Source organism: Muscardinus avellanarius, assembly GCF_963383645.1.
Source record: "Muscardinus avellanarius genome assembly, chromosome: 3".
Classification (NCBI taxonomy): Eukaryota; Metazoa; Chordata; class Mammalia; order Rodentia; family Gliridae; genus Muscardinus; species Muscardinus avellanarius.
The window spans coordinates 51,046,138-51,070,645 of record NC_137788.1 but is presented as its reverse complement, the minus strand read 5'-3'; the positions used below and the strand labels follow the sequence as shown (position 1 = coordinate 51,070,645).

The following is a 24,508-nucleotide window of genomic DNA, read 5'->3' as shown; positions in this document are numbered from 1 at the left end:
ACTCAACACCGCTAGAGTATGGCAGATTACTAAAGCATTCAGTTTCAGTTCTTGATTTGCAAAATGGTAATAATGCTACCTGCTTTAACAGATGGTTGTTAAGGACTAATGGAATTAACATTTGTCAATATGCCTAGCACAGATAAAAGGAAGGTACTCAATAAAACATAATTATCATGATTATTAACAAAAATAGCAGCAGTTATTTTCATTGACAGAATGAAAAGAATCGAGCCAAATCACAAATCAATCCTAGGCCCAGTAGGGATTTTCTCAGTGGCCCAAATGAACCAAAGTATCTGCCATATTGTGGAGGATGAGAAGAACTAAAAGGACAAGGGAAATGTTTTTTTGTGTGTGAAAATAAGGGAGGAGAGAAAAACAGAGGAGGAGAGAAGGAAGAAGAGGATCTCTTACATACTGTCACTGCCAAAAACATGTTTGAAAGCTTTAAGACAAGGTGAAATCCAATCACTTGTTAGCCTGGACTCAAGTAGAATAATAAAAAGAAAAAGAAAAACACCCTCTAGCCTTTTTGGAACACATTTCTCAAACCCACCCAAAACAATCACAAGTAAGAGCCAAATGAACACCCAACCTGGACCTCTCCTTGGCCTAAAGGATGCCAAGTTCCTGTTCTATTGCCCAACATTTTTTTGGCATTGACACATTCCATTTCAGTCCTGTCTCCTTTATTCTAGAAGGGGACAGACAGTGAGGTTTTTTTTGTTGTTTGTTTTAATTTAAAAACCCTTTATTATTTAAATACTCTGTATTACATACTTTATCCACAGTACTTCTACCTCTCAGTAACCCTCAAAGTGGTTACAAATGAGGAAATGATGCTTAGGGAGATAAATAATTTACTCCAGGTTCTTGTAGACAGAACATGGTGGAGATACTAAACTCAGGTCAGTCTGACCACAAGGATTTCTCTCTTTCCACTAGAGCAGAAACTTAATGTAAATACTTTCTGCCAAAAGTGATAAAGAGAACTAAATAAAATAGCTGATCTCTTTAAAATTTTCAGAGTACTGTGTTAGAAGCTTTTCTGTTATTGCAATCCACACAATAACCTCATGGAATAGGTGGTGTTCTTATCTTCAGATGAAATTTTAAAATTTCAGAGGGGTTCCTCCTTTAATGCTGAAATAGGGAGGGAGAAAATAATTAAGAAAGTGAGAGCTGGGTGTGGTGGCGCACGCTTGTAATCAATCCCAGCATTCGGGAAGCTGAGACTGGAGGATCACAGTTTGCTGACAGCTTCAGCTACTTAGTGAGGCTATCTGCAACTTAGTAAGACCCTGTTTCAAAATAAAGAACAAATATAGGGCAAGGAATGTAGCTTGGAGGTCAAATGCCTCTGGGTTTCATCCCCAGACCCGCAAAAAAAAAAAAAAAATAAAAAAATAAAAAAAATTTAAAAAAGTGAGTAAATAAATAGAAGGCCAGAGGAAAGGGCAGCCACCTTTACAGTAGAAATTTGGTACAGTGCCTAAAGTTTGCAGATTCTGAAGGGAAATCTGAACTTGCTCATTAATATGAAGAGGGGGTATTAATTTGAATTAATGAAAACAGAATGAGTCATGAGGCATATATCCAATAGAAAAATTTGGGTAGCCAATAAATCATTTTTGAGCATTAAACTTCTTTCTTAGAGTTTGAGATTGTCACTGGAAAGGGTGAAAGATCCACATTTGTTCTGATGTCAACAAGAAGCCCTCCAATTTTCAATTCAACAAATTAATTAGGCCTTTAAATAAAATATTCTAAACTCTTAGTGGTGTGGAGCACCTGAGTCACATGCTACTTTCTTGTTTATTCTGTAGAATGTTGTCCAAATTGACCTGACCATATAACTTCTTGGAAAGCTTGGTAGACATCCACATTCCCAAATGTCCCATGGATATTTCTATTCAGCAAGCTGAAAAATGTAAGTCCTAGAGTTCTGTGTTTTGAATAAATTATTTAGATGATTATTATAATCAAGCTAGTTTGTAAAATTGCTTTAATAGAACTCAGACACCAAGCTTGCAGGTAAGAATCATGATCGCCAGTTTACAGAGTGAGACTCAGAGAGGAAACAAGCTTATACTACTAAAGAATACAAATCACAGTGTGACACCACAGTGTATATGCAAAATAGTCCATTTAAGTCCATCTGAGCTAAGGCCAGCTTCAAAAAGGCCACTCTTCAATGTCTTAATACAGCCCCCAAACCAGGAAATAAATGTGTACAATGTCCAGAGCCATCAGAAAGAACCATGGGGAAGTCAAAGTGCTGGCCTGAACAACAGCAATATAAGAAGAAAAGAAAATCTGATTCCTCCGCCACCTCTGGTTCCATTTGGAGTTTTACAAACCTTGAGATCAATGACCTTGCATTATTTTGAATAGTAGATCTCCTTCACCAAAACCATCAAACTATTTCTTCCACTGCTGCACAAAAGGAGAAAAAAGCCTGTAGAACTGTCCTCTCAGAAATACTTCAGACAGTGTCACACAAAAGAATACCCCAGAAGAGGTCTTTACCTAGGCACTTCCCTCCCAGTGTTGAAAACTTTAATGATGACCAATCCCACCAGTACCTCGGGCAAAGTTCAGACCAGTGGTCTAGAAGGGTAAGGGCCTGTGCTGTGCTGAGGCCATCCATCTACACTTTTGGCTAATGGTCATTTTGCTCCCTATCTATCATCCTTCACAGAAGGTCTCCAGGTTCCTCTACATGAGGTGCTGGGAGAAATGACATGAAGAACAATGGGTCTGTGAAATGCATTCTCTACCATCTCTTTCCTGAAGCCATTGCTGCTGAATTGTCACACACTCTTCAACTAATCTCAAGAAAATGTCCAGTCCTGCAAAATAAGACAGAAAGAACAAGCCCAGGAACAATGGTACTGCTACTCCCAGCGTCTCCTAAGTTCAAATAGGGACAATAGGTAGAATTTGCCCCCTCTGAAGCCACTGACTTAAAGATACAACACCTGACTCCCTAATTTACACAGGTTTGTCTGTCCTCTGGGGACTGCTTCTCTGCCTCACAGGTTGCTCAATCCGGATTTTAAATCCTTTCAAGTTGAGAACACTACCTACTCTAGTATATCCTATTGAAGTCCAAGGTTACAATGATAACAGACTATCATACATAGAGATTTCATGTCCAACCTCTATAATATATACTCATGCACACACAAACTAAATTATAGAAGCTAAAACTTCACATTCTATGAGTATTAGGTAAAAGTCTTTCATGTAGCACACACTTTTTTTTTTTAATGTGTGGTAGTAGGGGTGGAACCCAGGGGCTTTTCTACATCCGGGCCATACTCCCAAACCTATTTTATACTTTATTTGGAAACAGCATCTCACTAAGTTGCTGAGAGCCTCACAAAGTAGCTGAGGCTGGCTTTGAACCTGTGTGATCATCTTGTCTCAGCCTCCCAAACTCTGGGATTACAGGCATGAGCCACCATGATCAGCTTTATTTTTAATATTCATAATATTCAGAAAAGTAATTGTTCACTTCAACATACATACTTCTACAGTATGAGAGGACTTGGGTATATTTATACAAAAAATAAGTTCATATCACATCCATACAGTTAAAAAATCAGCTTCCTTGAAAAACATATTTCTGTCCTAATTTTAGTCACATAGATAGTCAGGTATGGATAGATATTTTTTTCCCTTTTATTCACCATGTAAAAAGAACCTTTGAAAAAAACCATCCCATTTCGCTCTGTATTTTTCAAGTCTTCTTCAAATGTGTCCAATTTTAATGAATGGTCTTCACCTTGATATGCACATTCCAGGCCTCATAGGAACTGGAATGGTGTTTGGGCATGTGCAGTGGAGGTGGAAGATAGATTCAAGATGTTTCAAGTATGCAAAATCACATGCAGATGTACAAACAGTATGTCCAGTCAAAGAGAGTTAAGAAAGCAATACATACATACAGACAGTCAAGGATGGAAGAACACAAATAAAATCCAACTTGTAATTAACATACCGTGCTGTGACACCTGTTGCCTTCCATGATAAGAAGTCTGGGAGATCAAAGAAATGTCCCGCCTTATCCCAGCAAGTCTCTCTCAAGTTCTGCCAAATTAAATACATATTAGAATCAATTATGGGTCTTTTTTTTCTAGGTCTCTCTTCTTTCAATAATGCCTCAAATTTTTCAAAACAAAAACATAGCCAACAATATCTGTTAAAATATCTGTTCAAAGGCTTGAGATACAGTGTGATATATAGGTAATAGTTATATAGGAAATAAAAATGGCAATTATTGATCCTTACAAAAATGACCATAATTTCACTTTTATCCCACCTTGCCAACCAGGAGTAGGAGAAAACATACTTTTGAAGCTATACAGAAGATATACACCAAGCATATAATAAGATTTTAACACTGAGCAACTGTAAGATGGATAGAGAACTGCATTATGAAGTCACTTAATAAATCTAAATGTGCCCTGCCATGTAAATCATCCCATATGCCAGCTGGTTTCAAACACAACAGAACGATGTATCTGTCCTCAAAGAACTTCCAGTCTAAGCCAAAGAGAACAGCAACATGATCAAGCCATTACTGTATACTTTTTAAAGATTTTTTTTTCATGTTGTCAAGTAGCCAGATTTTTCCTTATTACTGGGCTTTATCTTCCCTCTGTCAACTCTGGAAAATTCATTCCTTACCTGCTACTTTGTTCTCTCCCTAGACCCATGTCCTCCTGCTCCTTTGGTTAACCCTATCAGCTTTCTTTCCTAAGAAAGGTTTCCAGGCTCTCCTATACAAAGTTAGATCTAACTATCATGCATTCCCCACAGTTACTGTGTGGTATCTTTCTTTCCTTGTAGACTATAAGCTGTGTGAGGTAAGGGCTTTGTCAGTCTTGTTCCCCCTGATATCATATGAGTATCCCTTTTTCTCCTCATACCTCCATACTGAGTGGACTTTCAGTTGCTTAGCAGAGACTACAAAATTCTAATCTCTTTAGTATAAGCACTTTTTTAGACCAGGGAAAGACATGAGCTGACTGAACAAATCAAATTCTTTCTCCCAGAAATTCAGCACAGGGTTCCAGATGGAGGCACTTAACCTGTACCTATGAATGAGAATGTATGTGTGATGAACTTGGAAACTGAAGTGTCTACTTTCAGCCAAGATCCTAGAGATTAAACAAAAATTAAGAAAACAGTAAAGAAGACAGAAGCATGGGCCAAAAAGGTTTCCTACCATATGGGCATCTGTCTATGTCCTAGTTTCAATCTCTCTAAAAGAAGCTAATTAAAGGAAATTATTATAAACACATGGTTTATTTGGAGGAACCTAAAGGCAACAACTCAAGTTGCAAAGGAGATAAAGCCTAGTACCTGCGAGATGCCAACACACAACAGGCCCTCAATATTTGTTGAACTTACAAACGGCTCAGTTTCTCCTTTGAATTCCTCTCATATGATGAGTGCTTCAAAGTTCACTAAAGTCTTCCAAATGTGTTAACTCCTTAAAACAATACAAAACTACAGGGTGGTGCTATTTCAATATAACAAGATACACAACTGGCCTTTGCCTGCATTTATCCTCAAGTTATGTGAGTTCTTCCTACTCACTGCTTCCCTATCACAGCTATATGAACAAACATTTTGTCTAAGTACTATCCCAAGTACAAGGTCCCGTTCAAACAACATCAAAAGGTCCAGATATAAAAGCAAAGTATTGAGCCCATTCTCTTTTGTCATTTTATTTAATTTCCTATGTATTTTTATGAGAGTTTATATCTATAAGGGAATCTGTCCTAAATTTCTCTTTGAATGCCCATATATCTCAATAGTTAAAGCAAAACTTAAGTTTCCTAAATATGCTGAACTCAGCTATGAACCCAATAGTAACTCTATAACAAGTCATAATAAGAAAATAGTATCCTTCGAAATTATGTGAGTCAAACTACCAATAGGTCTTCTGGATAGTCTCAAAAATCTATTTCCATGTGTTCTGTGGTTGCAGCGATCAGTGGTCAGGGAGGAAAAAAAGACATCGTCTTTCTTAGAGTTCCAGCAATACAAAGCCAGTCACCAGGCATGAACCACCAAACAACTACAGCAACACAGTCCTTCTAGCCAAAGCAGAACAATCATCATAGATTCAGAAAATAACTGTGTCTGTTATATCTTGTACTGGGTCATTAACACCCTTGTATGATGAGAATAGTCACCCCATAGCCATGCAGACAGTTACTGCACACAACAGGACCAAAGCAGAATGTCTCTAGGAGAACTTTAGGGGTTTTTCCAAAAATATACACACAAGTGGTAGAGAAAAAATGAGTACAGGAACATCATTTTTTCTTGAGACCACACCCAGTTCATTGATCAAAACCAGAAACTGCAGTCAATCTCTACATGGAATGAGGAACCAGAAACAAGTTGTTAGAAATATAAGGTGTCCTTAAGATTGCACATGGCTTCAGAAGAGAATAGAGCACTATTCCCTGCTTTCTTTACCAAACCAAAGTCTAGAGATTATCCAGCAAAAAGAAAGAGGAAGAGTTGAGTAAAAGGAGGTGTGTCTGGAAACTTGTCCCTTGCTTTGAAATGCTAACTGGCTGCTTTTGAGAGTCCCATGCTGTTCTTTCTTTGGGTACATGATTCACAAGGGCTCTGCCACCAAGTGTCAAATTGGTCAAGAGCTACCATGAATGGATTTTTTTTTAAAAAAATACAGTTCTATAAGAAAATCTCTCCCCCTCAGCCAGTGAAGTTTCAGCCAAGGGCCTCAATCTCAATTAATTGTTCTTGTAGACACTGTGCCTACACCAGGACAGAGAGACTGTCCTCTTATTTCCTCTACCATTTACAATAATGTTTCCATATGCCTCGTCTCATTTGATTCTCAGGGCAGTTCAAAGATATGCAAGTGATATATAATATTCTCATACTATGAATATAGAAACTGAGGGTTAGACCCCAAGGGCTTGACCCAAAGTTACATAAGACATCTCTAATGTGGTTTTATTTTTGGTTTTCTCCCACTGTGCTGCAGTGACCATCTGAGGATCCTGGTCCTAGCAGAGCTGCATGTTTGGACCTTCTGGAAATGTAATGACAAAAGATATAACTATTCTTCACAGCAGAAAAAAAATTTATGACACACAATCTCAAAGATTTCAATTTCAATTGTGGGCATCTCATTTAACTTTTATCACCTAACACCATCTTCCATGCACAAATGGTATACAAGTTAGAGAAAACACCTTGACACACATATGCCAAATTTAGCTGGGTCTCATTATGGGATAGCCTAATCCAGTTCAAACTAGGAGCCCTCTGTGCTGAGTTAGTTAAGTCTTTCTGTTCAAGTTACCAAGCAACTAATAAAAAAAGGCTTTCAAGACACACATACAAAAAAGATTCAGCAGTGATTTTGGGTGTGTGACTTGGCACTAAAGGTTTCTACATTCCAATAACAATCCTTAGAGCTAAGCAATCCCCAAGCTTGAAAGCAACTAAAGAGGAAAGCTTTTAAAAAAGAAATCATTTATTACTTCATAAAACCACAGCATTTCTTGGGAGGAGGCTACTGCTCAAAGCTCAAACAGCTGTGTGTCTCAGTAGAGTATAGGGGTAGAGAGGTTCTATCTCATATTAAAAGCCAGCCATCAGCTGCCCTGCAGCAGCAGGATATAGAAAGGGGGATTTTGCTGTTATCCAAAATGTGCCCAGAATCTGGGAGGTTTATACTGCTTCTAGAAACCAAGAAAATTTGTGAGGGGAATGAGATGGCTACAGCAGCAGCACAGGGACCTAGGAGTGATGTGAGAAAACAGGGATGCCAGTTAAAGAAAGATCATTCAAGCACTTTGTTATTAATTGTAAGGAGATTCTATCTGGGCTGTCTGTGGTGTTTGGTGAATAAAGGGAGGGATCAGAGATCCCTAACTCCACTCAGTCGTCATGATCCTGCCTACACATTCCATGTACTCACAATGTTGTTTTTCAGAACAGTTGCCCATGCAAAGCAGAATTTTATCCCCACTCTGTGTTTAAGACTCCAAATTAGGGCAGAGGCTGAGAAACCAGAGAAGAAAGATGTTTTAGAAGAAACTTAATCCTCAATGTCATTCTTAAAAGAAAAATGAGGCTGAAAGCAAGGCAGTGGGTCCTAAGTCCCAATCAGAAATTTCCCAGAGGAAACAAAACAACTGTGTGTTTCAAACATCCATCTTCAGAGACAAAGACCAAACATTAGAAATGCTTCAAGGGGAACAGTCATATCAATTGAGGTTTGTGCCATTAGTGGCATCTCTCTTGAATTTAAGATTACCATTCCATTTTTGTTTTAAATGGACTGATAGTTCCTGGTGGCCTACAATCATTTGTTAACTCCTTAGCATGGCTCTCAAGACTCTTAAGCCGGCCCCAACATGGCTAATATTATTACCATGATTACTTCCTGGACTCTTCTCCCATGAACTCCCCACCAAAACTCTCCACTCTATTTCACCTCATTTCTTTTGGTTCCCCAAAGAGATTACGTGCTTTTTATTTCTTTATCTCTATTTAGGCTAGTGTCTCTACTTGGATTGACTTCTCTACTTTCTTCCCTTATCAAACTTCTACTCTGGACTCAAATTCAGCTCAGACACGACCTTTTCTGAGAGACCTCCTATATGCAAATCATACATACATGGACCCAAATCTATCTAAAAGCGACAAATGTCCAGAAAGCAAAAGACAAGTCTAACTCATTAAAAAATTACAAGTATCTTCAGGAGATATAAAGTTGAAGCTAGGCCCTTTCAAACAAAAGTTATAAGAGAGCTGGAGAAAGATGTGTGCAAAGAAAAAGGTAATTAAAAATATGATGTATGGCAGTAATGTAATGAGTCTTATACCAAGATTTGGTGAGTCAGCCTCATCACTTCATCATAATATTTTGTGTGTGGCTATATATCTGCCTCTAATGAGTAACTGCAGACAGGGTTCAAAGAAGGGAAAAAGTTTGGGGGCTGGGGTGGCTCTAACAGGCTTCATGGTGAGGAGAGTTGAGTTGAAGCATAGAGGTCAAGTAGAATAAATATCTATGTAACTGCTGAAAAGGACACCCAGGAAACAAAAAATCTGGATTGATATGATAGATTACTCCCATTAGAGATGGGTTTAACTGAGCCACCATATAATTTATTCGTAAAATAAAATAATTCCATTGTATAATCTATTTCCCAAAACTGGACTTATATGCATCCCTGCCTCCACTTTCCAAGAAGCCTTGCCCTTATATTGAAATGCATACCTATAATCCATACTAGGCTTGACTTCCCATCATCTGCATGACAACTGATAGGATTTCAGCAAAGCTGACTTTGCCCAGAAGTATGATACCACCACATATATTAAAAGACAAGGCCAGTGTAAAGTGTGGAGTCAAGGAACTTCAGAGTCCAGCAGGTATGAGCTTAGTTTCTGTCCTCACCATTCCCAAACTGGGTAGCTTTAGGAAAATTAATTTCTCCAAACCCTAGTTTCCTCAAATCCAATACTATTAGTATCTACGTCAAAGGATGTTGTGAGCATTAAATAAAATGTCCACAGATTCATTCATTACTTCTATAGACTTTCCTATTTTTCAGAGTACTTTGACCTGAGTAGCATGATCTCATCTGATATGTATAATTCCTTTAAGCAGAGAAAGAAATTATAAACATTACCAAGAGATTAAGAAACTAGCAGCTAGAAAGAGACCTTATCTCAAAGTCACATGACAGATAAATGAAGTGTTAGACTAAACTTTTTATCTCTTATGTCCAGACCAGTGCTACTTCAGCTTCTGCTTCCCAAAGCCTAAAAAATGCAGAAGTGTCAGGCTGACCAGAGAGATGCCATAGTAATACAGACAACAATTACTTCTTGTTCATGTCTATGGTAGGTAGGGAGGAAGTCCTAATATGAAGAGGTTTCAGAAGGATTAAGAAGGTCTTGGGATAGACACACAAGAAAGTAGAAGATGAGGATGTGGATACCTAGGGCAGTGAGGACGTCTTCCTTAGCATCTCACTCCTGAATCTCTTCAAGCCCTCCCATCGCACCTTCTGTCGCCTTCACAAGCTCCTTTTCTTTAAATGTGGATGCTCCCCATCCAAATGCCCTTCTATCTCCTTGGGAGATCTCAATTACTCTTCTGATTCATACCAACTCCAAGTTATATAGCATAACAAATCTCAAACTCCAAATTCTCCTCTGAGACACATCTCCAGGATGTCCCACTGCACCTGCCCTACATGTAGGTAGCAGAATCCATTCTCTTCCCCCAAATGATTTCATTCTTCTTGATTTTCCGTGTTAGTTGGTCCAATTACCAGGGGAATGTTCTTCTGTATCTTTTTCTCTCTCACCTCTCACATGCAATCATCCTTCTAATACAAATTCCCAATTAATTCATGGGGAGGCTCCCACCTCTCCATCTCTTGTATAAGTCAGGGCCCTCTAGAGAAAGAATCATTAGTTGTATCTGAGTATGTGTGCATGTGCATGTGTACATGCATACATGTGCACATACATGCATACGCAGATGTCTGGGTCTTAACACTGATTTTATCCATTTCATAAAGATGTTGAAATGGAATTGTCATGAAATTGTCCTCAGCTCCTTTGGGTTGGGTGTCTCATGCTATGCGCCCGATGCTCTGTGATGGTCCCTATCACTGCACTTCCCGTAATCTGTTCACATATTCTTACTTATTAGACTAAAAGCTCCTGTAAGGCAGGAACTGAGTTTTTATTAAATCTCTTTAATCCTAGGGTCTAGCATTGCATCTTATATATGGATGAGTAATGTTAGCTGAATGAATGAATAAATGAATGAATGAGCAGAGACACAGAAGCTAAATATGGGTTTGTGGAAATGAAAATAAGGAATGAATGGATAAATGAATGATGTTGTGAATAAGAACTGTCCTAGTTTTTCTTTTTTCATTCAAGTTAATGGCTTTTTTCAGTCTGTTTTAGGAGCAGAGACATATTCTAGCCAAGCTCGACTGCCAGGAAGATAAATTTCTCCTCTCAGGGTGAACAGGTCCTTTGGAGAAGTTTCATTTTAATTGGAAAATGGATTCATTCACTTCCTGGCTTGGACTCCTGGGTGAGCCTCTGAATGTCTGCCAAGCACCATTTGATGGTGGTGGGGGTTGCAGCGGAAAAGCACTCCATCAAATTGGAATGCTTTGGGACATCAAAGGACAGCCCAGTGTCTATCTCAAAACTGGCTTAAATGGATGCCCATTCTTCTCCCCTGCCAAATGTCCTTCCACCAAATTTCATATGTCCCCAACTCATAAAGGATGGATGCTCTTCCCTGTCCCAACTGAGATTTCTTTGGGGATTACTTGGGTATATACATCCTTACCTGATCATTGATTTAAATGTTGGCATACTCCACTGTCATTTCCTGTTGGGCATGAACAGGGAGCACAATTGAGATGTTCCTTCATAGCTCAAGTGGTAGTATAAGATAAGAACTCCATAACCTGTTTCTTATGAAGGAACCATAATGGTCAAACCTCACAGGAAAATATCCCTTCTAAGAACACATCTTCAATCTTTGGTTGAGAGTCCTTGTAGGAGGTGCCGAGCCCAACAGTGCTATCTTTCATCTTCCCCTGGCATACCTAGCACATGCTTGGCCACAAAACAGGGTTGATACACACGGTTGCATGCTCAATAAATATTTAACTTGAGAAAGTTATTTGATGTTACCTCTAAAGATACAGATGAATAAGTAATACTCCTTTCCTAAAAATGAGTCAATGGCCTAATAGAATAAGAAGGGGCCAACTTATAAATGAGAAGAGCAAGGGGTGTGGCAGGGACTAATATTTACTGGAGGTATACCAGGATGTAAAAAGAAACACATAAAACCTCACTGATTTGAATCCAACTAACAATTCCATGAGTTAAACATTGCTATAAATTAATAAAGTGATACATGTATGGACATGTATTGGTCAGAAATGATATAACAACTAGGTAGAAGAATCAAGGTTTAAACTAAGGTGAGTTGGGCTTCAAAGATGGAAAGATGTGGTGGAACTCACAGTCAAAGTAATGAGAACAATCATTTAAGAAATTCTTATGAAGTGCTGGGTGCTATTCTTAACAGTTTACACATACTTTCCCATTTGATCCCTCAACATCCCTATGATGTGGACACTGTTATGATTGTCATGTGGAAATGGAAATAGAATAGCAGCTTTCTCAATGCCACAGGGGTGTGGAATATTAGAACTGGGATATATACCCTTGCTATGTAGCTCTGGAATAGAGCCAGCAGAATGTACAAGAGCTCCACTATGCAGAGTAGCCAGACTAGAACTACACTGCTAGAACTGACATTGGGTAGGTCAATCTGGAGGATGGGGGGCTGCAAAGCAGCTGAGAGATGAGACTGGCGGTGCCTGCAGCCAGTCCCAACATCCTGGCTTCAATCTGTAAGTCATTTACTGGCTTAGTGGAGCAAAGAATCTGTGCACATGAAATTTTCTGGAGGAATGTATAAATAATACAGAGTAATTCAAGTTCTAAAATATCCAACTTAAAACTAAGGACTCTGCACAATCACAAAGGAGAGATAGAGTTCCTTGTGCAGTAGGGAGAAGAGAGGAGTTGCTTAAAAGGTTGTATCTGATATGGACGCAGAGGGAAGACAAAGAGTAAGGAAGAGGATGAAGGCATCCAGGCAGGGCAGATGCCAAAGCAATAAGCAATAGCACAGGAGGCCATATATGCATCCATGGCCAGGGAAAGGAACCATGAGAAAGACTGAGAGACGTGTGCTGAGATGTAGTAAGAGCTAAATCTGGATTTGCAATAGATACTATGGTCAGAAACAAGTGGGAGCCACTATCAGTCCTGAGCAGAGAGTAGTTTGTGAATGTGGTTTTGGAAAAGTTGGGACAGCAACAAAATGATGGGAATCTGGAGGGAGAAACGGTAGAAGGCAGGAGGACCAATTTCTATATACATTTCTGACAAAGAAGGAAAAGAGCAGGTCCAATCTCAATGGCATGTACAGAGAAGGAGAGAAAGTGGGGTGGGATCCAAAGGGAAAAGATACCAAGTCTGTGGACCTGTATGTCCCCATTACTCTACAAATTATTATAATGTATACTTACAATGCACTCATAAAAGTATATTTATAAACATTAAAAAGAGCAGAGAAAAAGAAATAAAAGACAAAAGATGAGTAGGAGATAAAACAAAAATAAGTAGAAGAGGAGAAAAATAAAAAAATAAAGGCTGAAGAGAAAGATGGAAAAAGAGATATAGAGATGGCAGGTGAAGAGAAAGGTTAAGCATTAGACCTGAATAAGAAGATAGAGACAGGAAAAGGAAGTGAGGAAATAACAGGAAAAGTAGGTAAACATTTTTAATGTGTGGAGAACAACAGCAGGATCATGAGAATGACCTCGACAAGACAAAGCAGGGGGAGGGAGGGCAGACTCGGGCTTGCTTGCACTCTGCAGTCTTTCATCTGGATGAAGTCATGGCTGATGTCACTGCCTCTGAGTCACTTGCCCCCCAAAAGGAGAGAAGCAAAGGGCCCTGTCTGTGCTCAGCCCACCCCTGTGGACAGGAGGAATAATCCTCAACTTTATAGTCATGGGCATTGGATGACTGCAACAAGGAGAGTGTCTTTGTCTGTCCAGGGAGGACAGTGCAACCACGTGAGAGCTCAGAGCTCATCTATGGAGTCTTCAGATGCAGGTCCTTGAGCTGGGAAAGTCAGAAAGGGTATAGGAAGAAACTTCTGGCCTTTGTCTGTGGATCATAGGTAAAGGGACTTCATCTCATGATGTCCCAAAAGGAAATTCCATAATACACAGTAATATCAATGGTACTGAAAGATACTTGTTGGCTGACTCACTGAGCTGCTTTCTGACATTCTAAACTCTCACTTTACTGCAGGTTTAGCCCCATGAAGGTTCCTTTCCTGAGCCTGGCCTCCAGCTGACTTTGCAGACTCCCCACCTCAAGCTAGCTCCAATCTGCTCACTGGTCGCTAGCCTACATGCCACACACTAACCAAGCTATACTTCAGAGTAATCCAAATCTTCACTCCATTTGAACTGTTATGACTTCTCATCTCCCTTCTAGAACATGAGCAGCTTGAGGCCAGAAACTCTGTTTTGTTAACTATTATGTTTCTAGTATTTAACAAACCACCTGGGATAAACATTTTTAACAAATTTCTACTAGATTAAATGAAAGACCTTGACAGAAACTGACTAGCAATACAGTATTTTTAGGACATCCTAAAGCATATACCCATTCTGACCCATGTTCCTACAAATTTTGGTTAATGAAGACAATACCCTTTAAGGTTCTGATGAGTCACAAATGCTTCTACTGTAGAAGCATTTGTTTGGGGATTCTCAGATGAATTTGCTTTCTCCCTGACTCTTCCCCTCCCCTAACTTTTGGCCTGTGATCCATGGAAAAAACCCAGCTCTGGTTAGATTAGAGTAGAACCCAGCCATAGTACTCAGGCGCTGCATGAGATGAGCCACTCTTAGCCTGCTCCCACTGCTGCTGCTCAGAGTTTTTCTAAAGAGTCCATGGTCAGCTGTTTGGGCTTCCTTTGTCCGGCCCCTGCATGAAGTTATTTACAGACTGTTCTTCACCTTGTTTCCAAGGCTGAGCAACAAAAAGTAGCCTCCCCTTTTCTTAAAAAGGCTGAAGTTAAGTCTACATTTATTCTTTATACTTGTTTAGGACCCACATTTTACAAAATATATTGTAGTCTTTTATTATGGTTCAGAAGTGTCCTCCAAAGGTCCATGTGTTGGTCCCCAGACTGTAATGCTATTGGGAAGTATAGAACCTTTAGGAGGCAAGGTGGGAGGAAGTAAGGTCACTGAGGGTGCCCTTGAAGGGTATATTGGGACCCCAGCCCCCCCCCCTCTCTTTCTCTTTCTCTTGCTCTCTCACTTTTTCTCACTCTCCCCTTCTTTTTGCATCCTGGCTGTCACAAGGTGAGTAATTTCCTCTGCTGTGCTCCCTACCATGATGTTCTGCCTCAGCCAAGGCCCAAAAGCAATGGGGCCAACCAACCATGGACTAAAACCTCTAAAATTGTGAGCCAAACTAAACTTTTCATCTTTTTATTTCATCTTGGGCATTTGTTACAGTAATGGAAAGCTGACTAATACAACTTTATTGTTATTTCAGGAAAGGCAACTTCTCTTACAATTATTTTAGTTTGAAGTAAAAATAGTTTTTAAAATTAGAGTTTAATTTGAAAAATGAGCTTACATAAAACATATGAAAACATTTTCTAAAATAACATAATATTCAGAACTAGTTGATCTAGTAAGAAGGCTTAAAATAGTTTTGGACTATTCACTTCTGCATATCCCCCCCCCTTTTTTTGGTGGTACTGGGATGGAACTCAGGGGCATTCTACTTCTGAGCTGTACCCCCAGCCCTATTTTTTCTTCTTCATTTTAAAACAGGGTCTCACTGAGTTGCAACAGGCCTCACTAAGTAGCTGAGGCTATCCACGAACCTGTATCCTCCCATCTCAGCCTCTCAAATGCTGGGATTACAAGCGTGTGCCACCATGCCTGGCTTGCATATTCCTTATTAATAAACATCTATGAATTAAATCTAATCCAAACCTACAACATTATTCTTTTGTACATTTTTATTGCATAGTGTTGGCAAGTTTAATTGCAAATGAATAAAAATCATCAAGCTATTGAAAAACTATATGTCTATATAAAATCTCCTGTCCTCCACAGTGTCCATAAAAATTAAAAGGGCTGGCCCCTGGAACAAGGTGAATTCCATTTTCCTCACTGTTGGCTACTCATCATATTAGTAATATAAAAATACATATCACTAATATTCATTCCAAAAATCAACTTTTTCTGTCATCATTATTATTTGAAAATACATGACTACTACTAATATGCTATAATTTACTAAATACCTTTTAAAACATAATCATTTATAAATAGGAGACTAGGCACTACATGAAAGTAAACTGCCCAAATCATACAGACAAGGGGTGGAAAGTCTGTGGAGAAATCCTGGTCATTGGAACTCCAAAGCCCATCTCTAGCACCGAAGTCCAGCTGCTGCTTCCCAGGACATGGGAGGTGCCTGATAAATACTTGCACAGTGATTCACTTTCTTTCTCAGGTCCATCACTTGTCTCTGACCCCCAGCCAAGGCCAGACCACAGGACCACGTGCCAAGACAACGGCAGGAGGCTGCTCTCTGGTCCCCGACTCTCTCTCTCTCTCTCTCTCTCTCTCTCTCTCTCTCTCTCTCTCTCTGAGGTTCACTGAATGCTAGCACTGAAGAAAGACTTAGAGGGTCACATGCACCAGCTGTTCCCAAATGCCAAAAATGTGGACTGGTGCTAGTCTGTGCCCAAAGCTTTTCACTAATCAGTGCTCAAGAAGTCACAGTAAAAAATAATGATGGGAATATAAAGTCCTATTATTGGTAAAATTATGAATAACCAATTGGTCAAAAGAAAGAGAGATCTTATTTCCTAATTGCTTGTGTTGCTTTACTTGGGTAAGCGCCAACAGTCTACATATGTAACATTACTGAGGAAAAAAGTATACGTGACACAGTTCAGATCCTTCAGCAAAGCATAATGAGAAACAGAGGCTCTGCAGGGCAGAGTCACTTACTCAGGCAGCCTTCTAATTCCCCGTGAATACTCCCTTTTCTTGTACTTTTAAGTCATAAGACATGCTGTTGAGAATACAAAGCCTAGAAGCTTCGAGAAGATGTGGGTACGGATACAGGGTCATAGAGCTCAAATTCATTGCCGAAGTCACTCACAAGTTTCACCTACTCCATAGCATTTCCATGTACTCAGACATCAGAGACACCCAGCCCTTTATAAGAATCCCTGAATCATTTTATCATTAAGCAAGCAGAGCAGCCACAGTGCAACATGGAGAGACACATTTCAAGTGACGTCTTGGCCGCAGGAGTACTTCTAGATCCCCTGGGTTTGAAACAGGTAAGAAACAAGTTCTATTTGCTAGTTCTGTTGACTATGCTTTCAGACCACACACATACAAAGGAGAGGAAGAAGAGGCTGGCCTTTTAAGAGAAAAAAATAAGGTGCTTGGGTACAAACAAAAGTTTATGGGTTAGAATTTTTGGAGTAGAGGGAAACTCACCCAGTCTCAAGGATGATTCTTTAACTGAGTCTAATTTTGGACATCTAAACTTTGAAAACTTGGATAATTTTCTATTCTGGAGTTCTTATTAACCTTAAAATTTTAGGCAGAACAGAGGTGTTATCTGGGATTTGAAAGTTAAACACTTAGAATTGGCTCTCTCTGTTAAGCCGTCTTATCTGTGCACAAGAATACCCTTCTGATAAAGACTAGAGTTTAACCAGATGAGTTTAACCTTTACAATTTCTATGGAAATTTATTTCTTAGGGTTAGGAAAGCCAGGCTTGAGGTAGGATACCCACTTAGTATAGGTGAAGCCCTTGGTTGGATCTCTAATAACACACACACACACACACACACACACACACACACACACACACACACTCACTCACTCACACACACAGAAAATATTTGAAAAAAACCTCAGATTTGGATTCTAGTATTAGCAGAGGTAACACAGTAAGTAACAATGTGGTAATATCCTCAATTTCCTCAGTTTCTTCATCTGCAAAGATGATAACATCTTCCTTACCTGATTTCCACAGAAATTAAATGAGACTTAAAGGGATAGAGTAGGCAGTGAATGAAGTCTAGTGCAGTCATTGATCATGGCTATAGCTAGCTACCAAGCATGGTTAACATCTCAACTAGAATTAATTAAATATCTCACAAATTTAGGGAGTTTTACAATTTTGAACTGTATTCTTTTACAAGTGTAATGAGGAAACAGCTCAACTCCAAAACCTAAGAGGTACTGATGGATGCAGAGGGGTTCAAATAAATAAATGGTCATAACGGACTCTATATGATGGGTCTGGGTGTTCATTGCAAAATGCTTTCAACTTTCCTATATGTTTGAAATTTCTGACATAATATTTTTAGGGGGGGGGTAGCTCTCACAGCCTCTTTTTCTTGGTCCTCGATATGGGAGCTCTCTAAGATAAAGAGTGAGCTCAGCTCCTGCCTTGTTTCTCAATCACACACAATACTTTGTATATAGTAGTTATTCAACAAAAGCTTGTTTTACTGAATAAATTACTATATTCTTACAACAGAATAGTTCTTCTCATTGTGGAGATAAGAAGGGGGAGAAAAGAGAAGCAAAAACAACCTTAAATGTTCAGACACATGATATCTATCCTTTTAGAAGAATCCTGTTTTAAATCATTTTGGACTAATGACTTACTCGATCAACCTTGCTAAATCCACATCTGTTCAGCCTAGATTTCCCGATTTCCAAGGTGACAGTTCACACACATATTAATGAGCTACTCTATCATGACAGACATTAAAAGCACTGTCCTTTTCAGTGTCTTTTCTGAAGACAGTATTTTTCTCCAATAGGTGTGACCTCTATTTTAGCCACTGTGAGAAATAAATTTTGTTCTGTATTCTATTGCATGGGCATCAAGCCAGCCTAATTTATCGATCTTTCTCTCACCTTTCTGGTTACACAAAACGCTCCTAGAAGTAGCTGAGATTCCTTTGCAGTAGCCCAAAGGACTGGCAGTAGGCAAGCTGGGCACTCATGTTGAACACTATAGTGATGTCTGACTTCTGGCTGACCAGGAGACATGAGTTGACTTAGCCAACATTTGCTGTGTATGTTTTCCAAACCAAGCACTGTGTTTGGCTTTGAGGCTACAACAGCAAGATATAAATGAACAAATTTGATCCCTGCTCTTAATGATGCTACTAAGAACCCAAATAAGCAAGTAACATGGTGTTGCATAAAAACAAAACAGATCCCAAAAGAACTTCATTAAGATTCAATCCTCAAATCTATTGATGAGTCACTTTGTCTCTTTGAGGTTTGTTATAGTCATCTGTAAAGGTGAAAAATAGTAATATTTATCCCCTAATGCCATGTTAAAGATCAAACAAAAGGAATACATGTCAAAGTCTACCATAAGACCCAGGTGTAGTGGTGCATGCTTGTAATCCCAGTACTTGGAAGGCTGAGACAAGAAGATTACATGTTCAAAACCACAAGACCCTCAGCAACTTAGAGAGACCAGGTTTCAAAATAAAAATTAAAATAGGTCTGGGGATGTAGCTCAGAGACAGATTGTCCCTAGGTTCAACCTCTAATACCTCCCCAAAAAAGTCTACCATAATGTAAAATACACATATACACAAAAATGGTATTCTAATAAAAGCTGGCATTTATTAATGTTACTAGGCATTAGGTAAATCGCTTTTTTTCCCCTAGTCTGGCATTTAAAAATTACTTTTGTGGACTACAAAAGTAAAATAATACAGCATATAATTGGCATAAATCAAATATGCAAATTCAAGGTGTTAAGAAAAGGATTCAGGGCTCAGGTAGATGAAGAGGGACATCAACCTTAACACTCTGTATTTAGTTACGAGCCCAGTTTATGAGAAGCCCACCTTGGAGAGGAAATCCACAACAGATGCCCTGATGACAGCAAACAGTGCTGGCCTCGCTGCTCAAAGGCCGGGGAAACATGCTCCCAACATAGCGGGTCCTGGCATTGACATTCTGGACAGAGGTTTTCTGATTTAGTAGATGATTCTGGGGGAGGGCAAAGAGAGCAGCTATAAAAAGGGGCATCCACTGCAGGCATCCAAAAGGCAGAGAAGAAGCCCAGGGAGCCTCAGCCTAGACCCCTTTCTCCCTTTTTCTCACAAAGTAAGCTGTGACTCGACTCAGGTAACACAAGAAGAGCCAAGGGTTGAATCTGGGCTAGAACGGAGCGGTAATACTCCAAGTCTCATTTTCCACAAGGGGTAGAGAAGATCATCTTCGGCTAGACATGCAGGGGACCTTTAGTTTGGAATGGAATGACTGGACAGAAACACCCTGAAGTCAAAAATGGCACGATGGATGACCTGCTAAGTTCATCATTCATCCATTCATCAAAGTACTTACTGAGTTAGTAATGTGAGAGGCTAAACAGTTTCTAGATTCTGGGACACCGAGATGCATAAAGTACAATGTCACATAATAATGTCCAAGGTAGAGATAAGCATGTGATGCTATGGAAGACAGAGAGCAGGACCCTCATCAACACTGGTTGAAGGTCAAGGAAGTCTTCCTGTAGGAAGTAACAGCTGAGTCTTGGGCAATTGGCATATTATGCAGGTAAAGAAGAAATTATTACAAGTTTTCCAGGCATAGGAAAAAAACAGAGGTGTGAGAGAACACAAGCACAGAATCATTAGAGCTACTGACCAAGAAATTCACCATCTGGAAAGTCTTTCCATCGCTCTAAGCATTTGTTATAGGAAAAGTAATGATGGATTCCTTGAACAAGTTCCCAAAGCCTGGGTCTCAAATTCAAATGCCCGGAGGGGGAGGGCTGGAAAGGGGAATGAGTGAAGCAGGCTGGGTGGGGACAGCTGTGAAATGAAGAACACCAGCCCCGGCTAAAGAGGGCAGCCACTATTCTAATCCAGCCATCTCCTTCTACACAGAAATGTGGGCCTGGGTTTGCCTGGGTCTTTCTTTTTTTTCTAAAGAAGCAACAAATCTGGATTTCTTTATGGGAAATTTCTCAGTTTTAAATGTTGGAAATGAATTTAAAAATGCTTTGTTTTCCCCAAGTACAAGATGGGTCAAACAAAACCCATTTGGGGCCAAATTCAGCCTGTGGCCCTGGCAGATGGGAAGAAAAGAGTGCTCGTTAAGAACAGGCAATATGGGCAATGGTTAAAGCCCAGGAGCCATAAGCAGGCTGGACCCGGTGGAAGTCCTGGCTTGACCACTCACTTAGCTCTGGAGAAGCTGCTTAAGCTTCTGAGTCTTGGTTTCCTTATCTGTACCATGGGATGAGAATACTATTTCACTGAGGGGCTAAGATAAAATTATTCAGTGGTTTTTTTTAGAAAAATAGGCCAAAGAAGGGGGGAAAACCCCTTGCTAAATAATGAAGTGCTATCAACCAGGAAGGTTGGCTATATGATTATTTTAATGGAAAATTACTAAGAAGTAATAAAAAAGAGCATTGTGCTATCACAGTAGACAGTATCCCGTTACTAATGATTTTGTGCCCATGGCCAGTCCTTTTTTCTATATGGATAACTTCTTAAAACAGATGTATTTATAAGCCTGCATATTCAGTCTTTTTTTTCCTTTAAGCTTACAGCAGAAACTTTGTTGTTGCTATATAGATATTTATTATCTACCTAGCACACGTGCCAGAATAACATTTTTAAGTCATAAAATGGACTATGTCACACCCATGCTTAAAACCCATCAACCACTTCCCACTGCTCCTGAATCAGAATCTAAATTCCTGTCCATGGCTTTACAGTTGTGCACGCTCTGGCCCTGTCCCCTCCTCCAAACCATCTCCTCCCATCCCATGCCCGGCTCAAACCCTTACTACTCCACTGACCTCCTCTGCCCATCTCATGAGACACTGTACTCACCATTCCCCAGGGAATCTACTTCTCCTTCCTGAAAAACTCATCATTCCGGTCAAACATAAACTCCCAAGAGAGACTCATGCTAGCCATGCCAAATCTGTTCATCTATGTCTTTCCTTCATAGCATTTACCAGAAACAAAATCACTTTGTGTATATCTGTCTCCTTGTTTATTTTTTGCCACTCTACACTAGATTTCAAAGATCCTAGAAGCCTCTCCAAGGCCCTTATCTCTCTCCTTCATTTTAGTTTCCCTGAAGCCCAGCATAGTGCCTGTCACATAGGAGATATTCAACAGTTGTTAAATGAATTCACTGTCCATTGTTCACAGCCTTGGATCCTTTTGAAGCTATCACCTACAAGTGTATTCCCTGAACTATCTTATACAGAGCCTGGCAGATAAACACTAGAAGGAGCAGTAGAGCAAAACAGTGATGAGTCCAATACCCTGGGTGTAAAATACCCAAGTTCAAGCCCTACGCTTATAATTTACTACCTATGTGACCTTGACATGTGGCTTAGAGTCTCTGTGCCTGTTTCCTTACCTGTAAAAGATAATAATTATTTCATGGGGTGGTAATTAGGATCTAATAAATAACAAGGGTGACATGCTTACAAAAGTGCTAGATGTATGATAAGATTATATATGTTACTATTTTGTCTGTTTTCCTGTTTCGTTCTTGTGCTTGGTTGATATGTATCTTTCTCCTCTAATCAGATTGCAATTTCTTGATCAAAGAGTCCTCTTCTGGATCCCCACAATGAACTACAAAGGCTCTTATAGGTGGGGAACAGGGAAACAGAGCCATGATGCAGCTCTTGATATGGGTATGCTTACCTGGTGGGATAACGTGAATGAAAGTGAACTTTTCTGAGCTCCAATTTCTCCATCTGTAAAAAGGGATTAAAGCCTATCCCATAAGACTGTTGTGAAGGTAATAAAGTAATCTTTTTGAAATAAGATAATTCTGAAGGTTAAGGCATAAAGTTTAAGGAAATTAGTAGAAGGTACCTAGTAAACCAGTCTGCTTTGAGCTCAGAGTTGGCTGCCTCTCGTGTGAGCATCACACATGGTCTGTGGATGATCAAGAAGATGGACGACTATGAAAATAAGCTGTTTTTTATTCCTGTCTCTTACAACCCAATACAGTTTATAGATGGTTTCCTTACCTATTAGTCAAATAGGAAAGATACACTACTTGTTAAGGCCACCTCCATGGAGGAAGATAGCCATGTGTCCTAAATTCTCTTAGTTGTTGATATTACTGAGATTCCCATTAGTAGGAGAAAACATTTTTGACAATAGAACCAAAAATTAAACTGACACTATAATATCTGCTATATAAGCCATTTTACAAATATCTCACTAAATTGGATAATTCTACAGGTTGAAATTAATATCCTCATTTTATAGCTCAACATGCTGAGACTCAGAGAGGACTTAGTTTATCCAAGGTCCCACTATTGGTGAGTAGTAGAGAAACATTTAAATGCAGTGGATCTGGCTTCAATTCATATCTTATTATTTTTGTTGTTGTTGTTATAGATTTGTGTTTTATCTCCCAATGTCCTTCAATATCTTGTATAACTCTAGTGCCTGAAATGAGGTGAAAAATATTATACCTATACATAAAATTCAAGCCAGACGAACTTACCAAGAAAGACTATAGTTTGCACCATCTTTCCACTAAAAAAGTGGCATTTTGAAAAAAGAAAGAATTTATATAGCTCATCTTTCATAAACTTTCAAGATCAGAATAAACTTTAAGTAAATATGTTATTATATCATGAAAAAGAATGAAAGTACAGGGCCAGATGAGGCATTAAAAAATGACTGGACAGTCCTCTCACCTTACAGAAAGAACTAAAAGAACCAGGCTTTTATGACCTCCAAAAGAGTTTTCTCTTCAAGAACTTCTAGTGCAAAATACTCAACTAATCCCTTCCCCTGCTGGCAGGAAATTATGGAACCACTTCTCTGTGTCCCAACTCTCAAGTCCTCCACAGACTCCACATTTATCAGAATAGGTCCATTAGAACCAATCAGGGTCTCATTTAATCTCTTCCCAGTATGTTATCAGCCAAACAGAGGGGCATGGACTGGGGAGGTGGGAGGGACAGATATGATTAGTTTTCTTTTCTGCTGACAATGGCAAAAAGAGGAAATGAGTTAAAAGTCAGTTTGGAATATCTCTACTATCCCCTCCAAGCCCCCATTAATTATCTTCCATTAACACTGAGCTGTCAGGTTCAGCATCAGCCTGTTAACCTTGGTGACCTTCCTCAGTCTGTACCTTGTTACCCTACAGTGTCTCATGTTTATATAGATAAGCGACTCCCCTGCTTGGCCTGAAATAACTTAATTTACATTTGGCCTTCATTAAGATGAGAGTCCGAATCATTGAGAACAAATGGAAAAGCCAGACTGTTGGGGGTTATAAAAAATTCAAATGGTTTTTTTCCTTTTATCTGACAATTCCTATTTAGAAGACATATGTCAACCTGAAACACATAAACCTTAAATGAAAAGGACATGATTAAAATTCCATACTGTGAGACTAGAGCCTGAGTTACTCTGGCTGAGAGCTGTGGTGGTCCCAGTGAATCTTCTCTTTCTCCTGGATGTCTGAACTCCAGATCCTCCTCAACTCCCTCCGACATCTGATTCCAGGCTGCGGTCAAGGGGCATAGGAATGACAACATCACTGAAGTCAGTGGTCAGCTCAGACTCCACCAGAGGTACTCCTTATAGCCAACCAGCCTCCAAACACTGTGGGCATTATCCTGTGAAGGCTTCTGGAACTCATCTTCTCTCCATCCACAGTGCCTAATTCAGGCTTCACTGGATCTCTCTTTGAGTATGCCAATAGCTTCTTACCAGCCCACTCAATTAATTCAAAAAATATGTGTTAA

General features: G+C 39.5%; 1 protein-coding gene across 4 annotated transcripts in view; it reads right to left on the bottom strand.

The window, feature by feature from the left end:
- FGGY (FGGY carbohydrate kinase domain containing) overlaps positions 1 to 24,508 on the bottom strand; it is a gene marked incomplete at both ends in the record, with an annotated part of 387,201 nt that overhangs the window by 344,988 nt on the left and 17,705 nt on the right. For 3 of the 4 annotated variants that reach the window (XM_080692605.1, XM_080692607.1, XM_080692606.1), the window contains one exon: positions 4,010 to 4,098. In XM_080692605.1, the coding sequence (XP_080548731.1) occupies positions 4,010 to 4,098 (89 nt within the window). Of the gene's footprint in view, positions 1 to 3,952; positions 4,099 to 24,508 lie in introns of all 4 variants that reach the window. The other variant, XM_080692604.1, reaches the window with a different exon arrangement.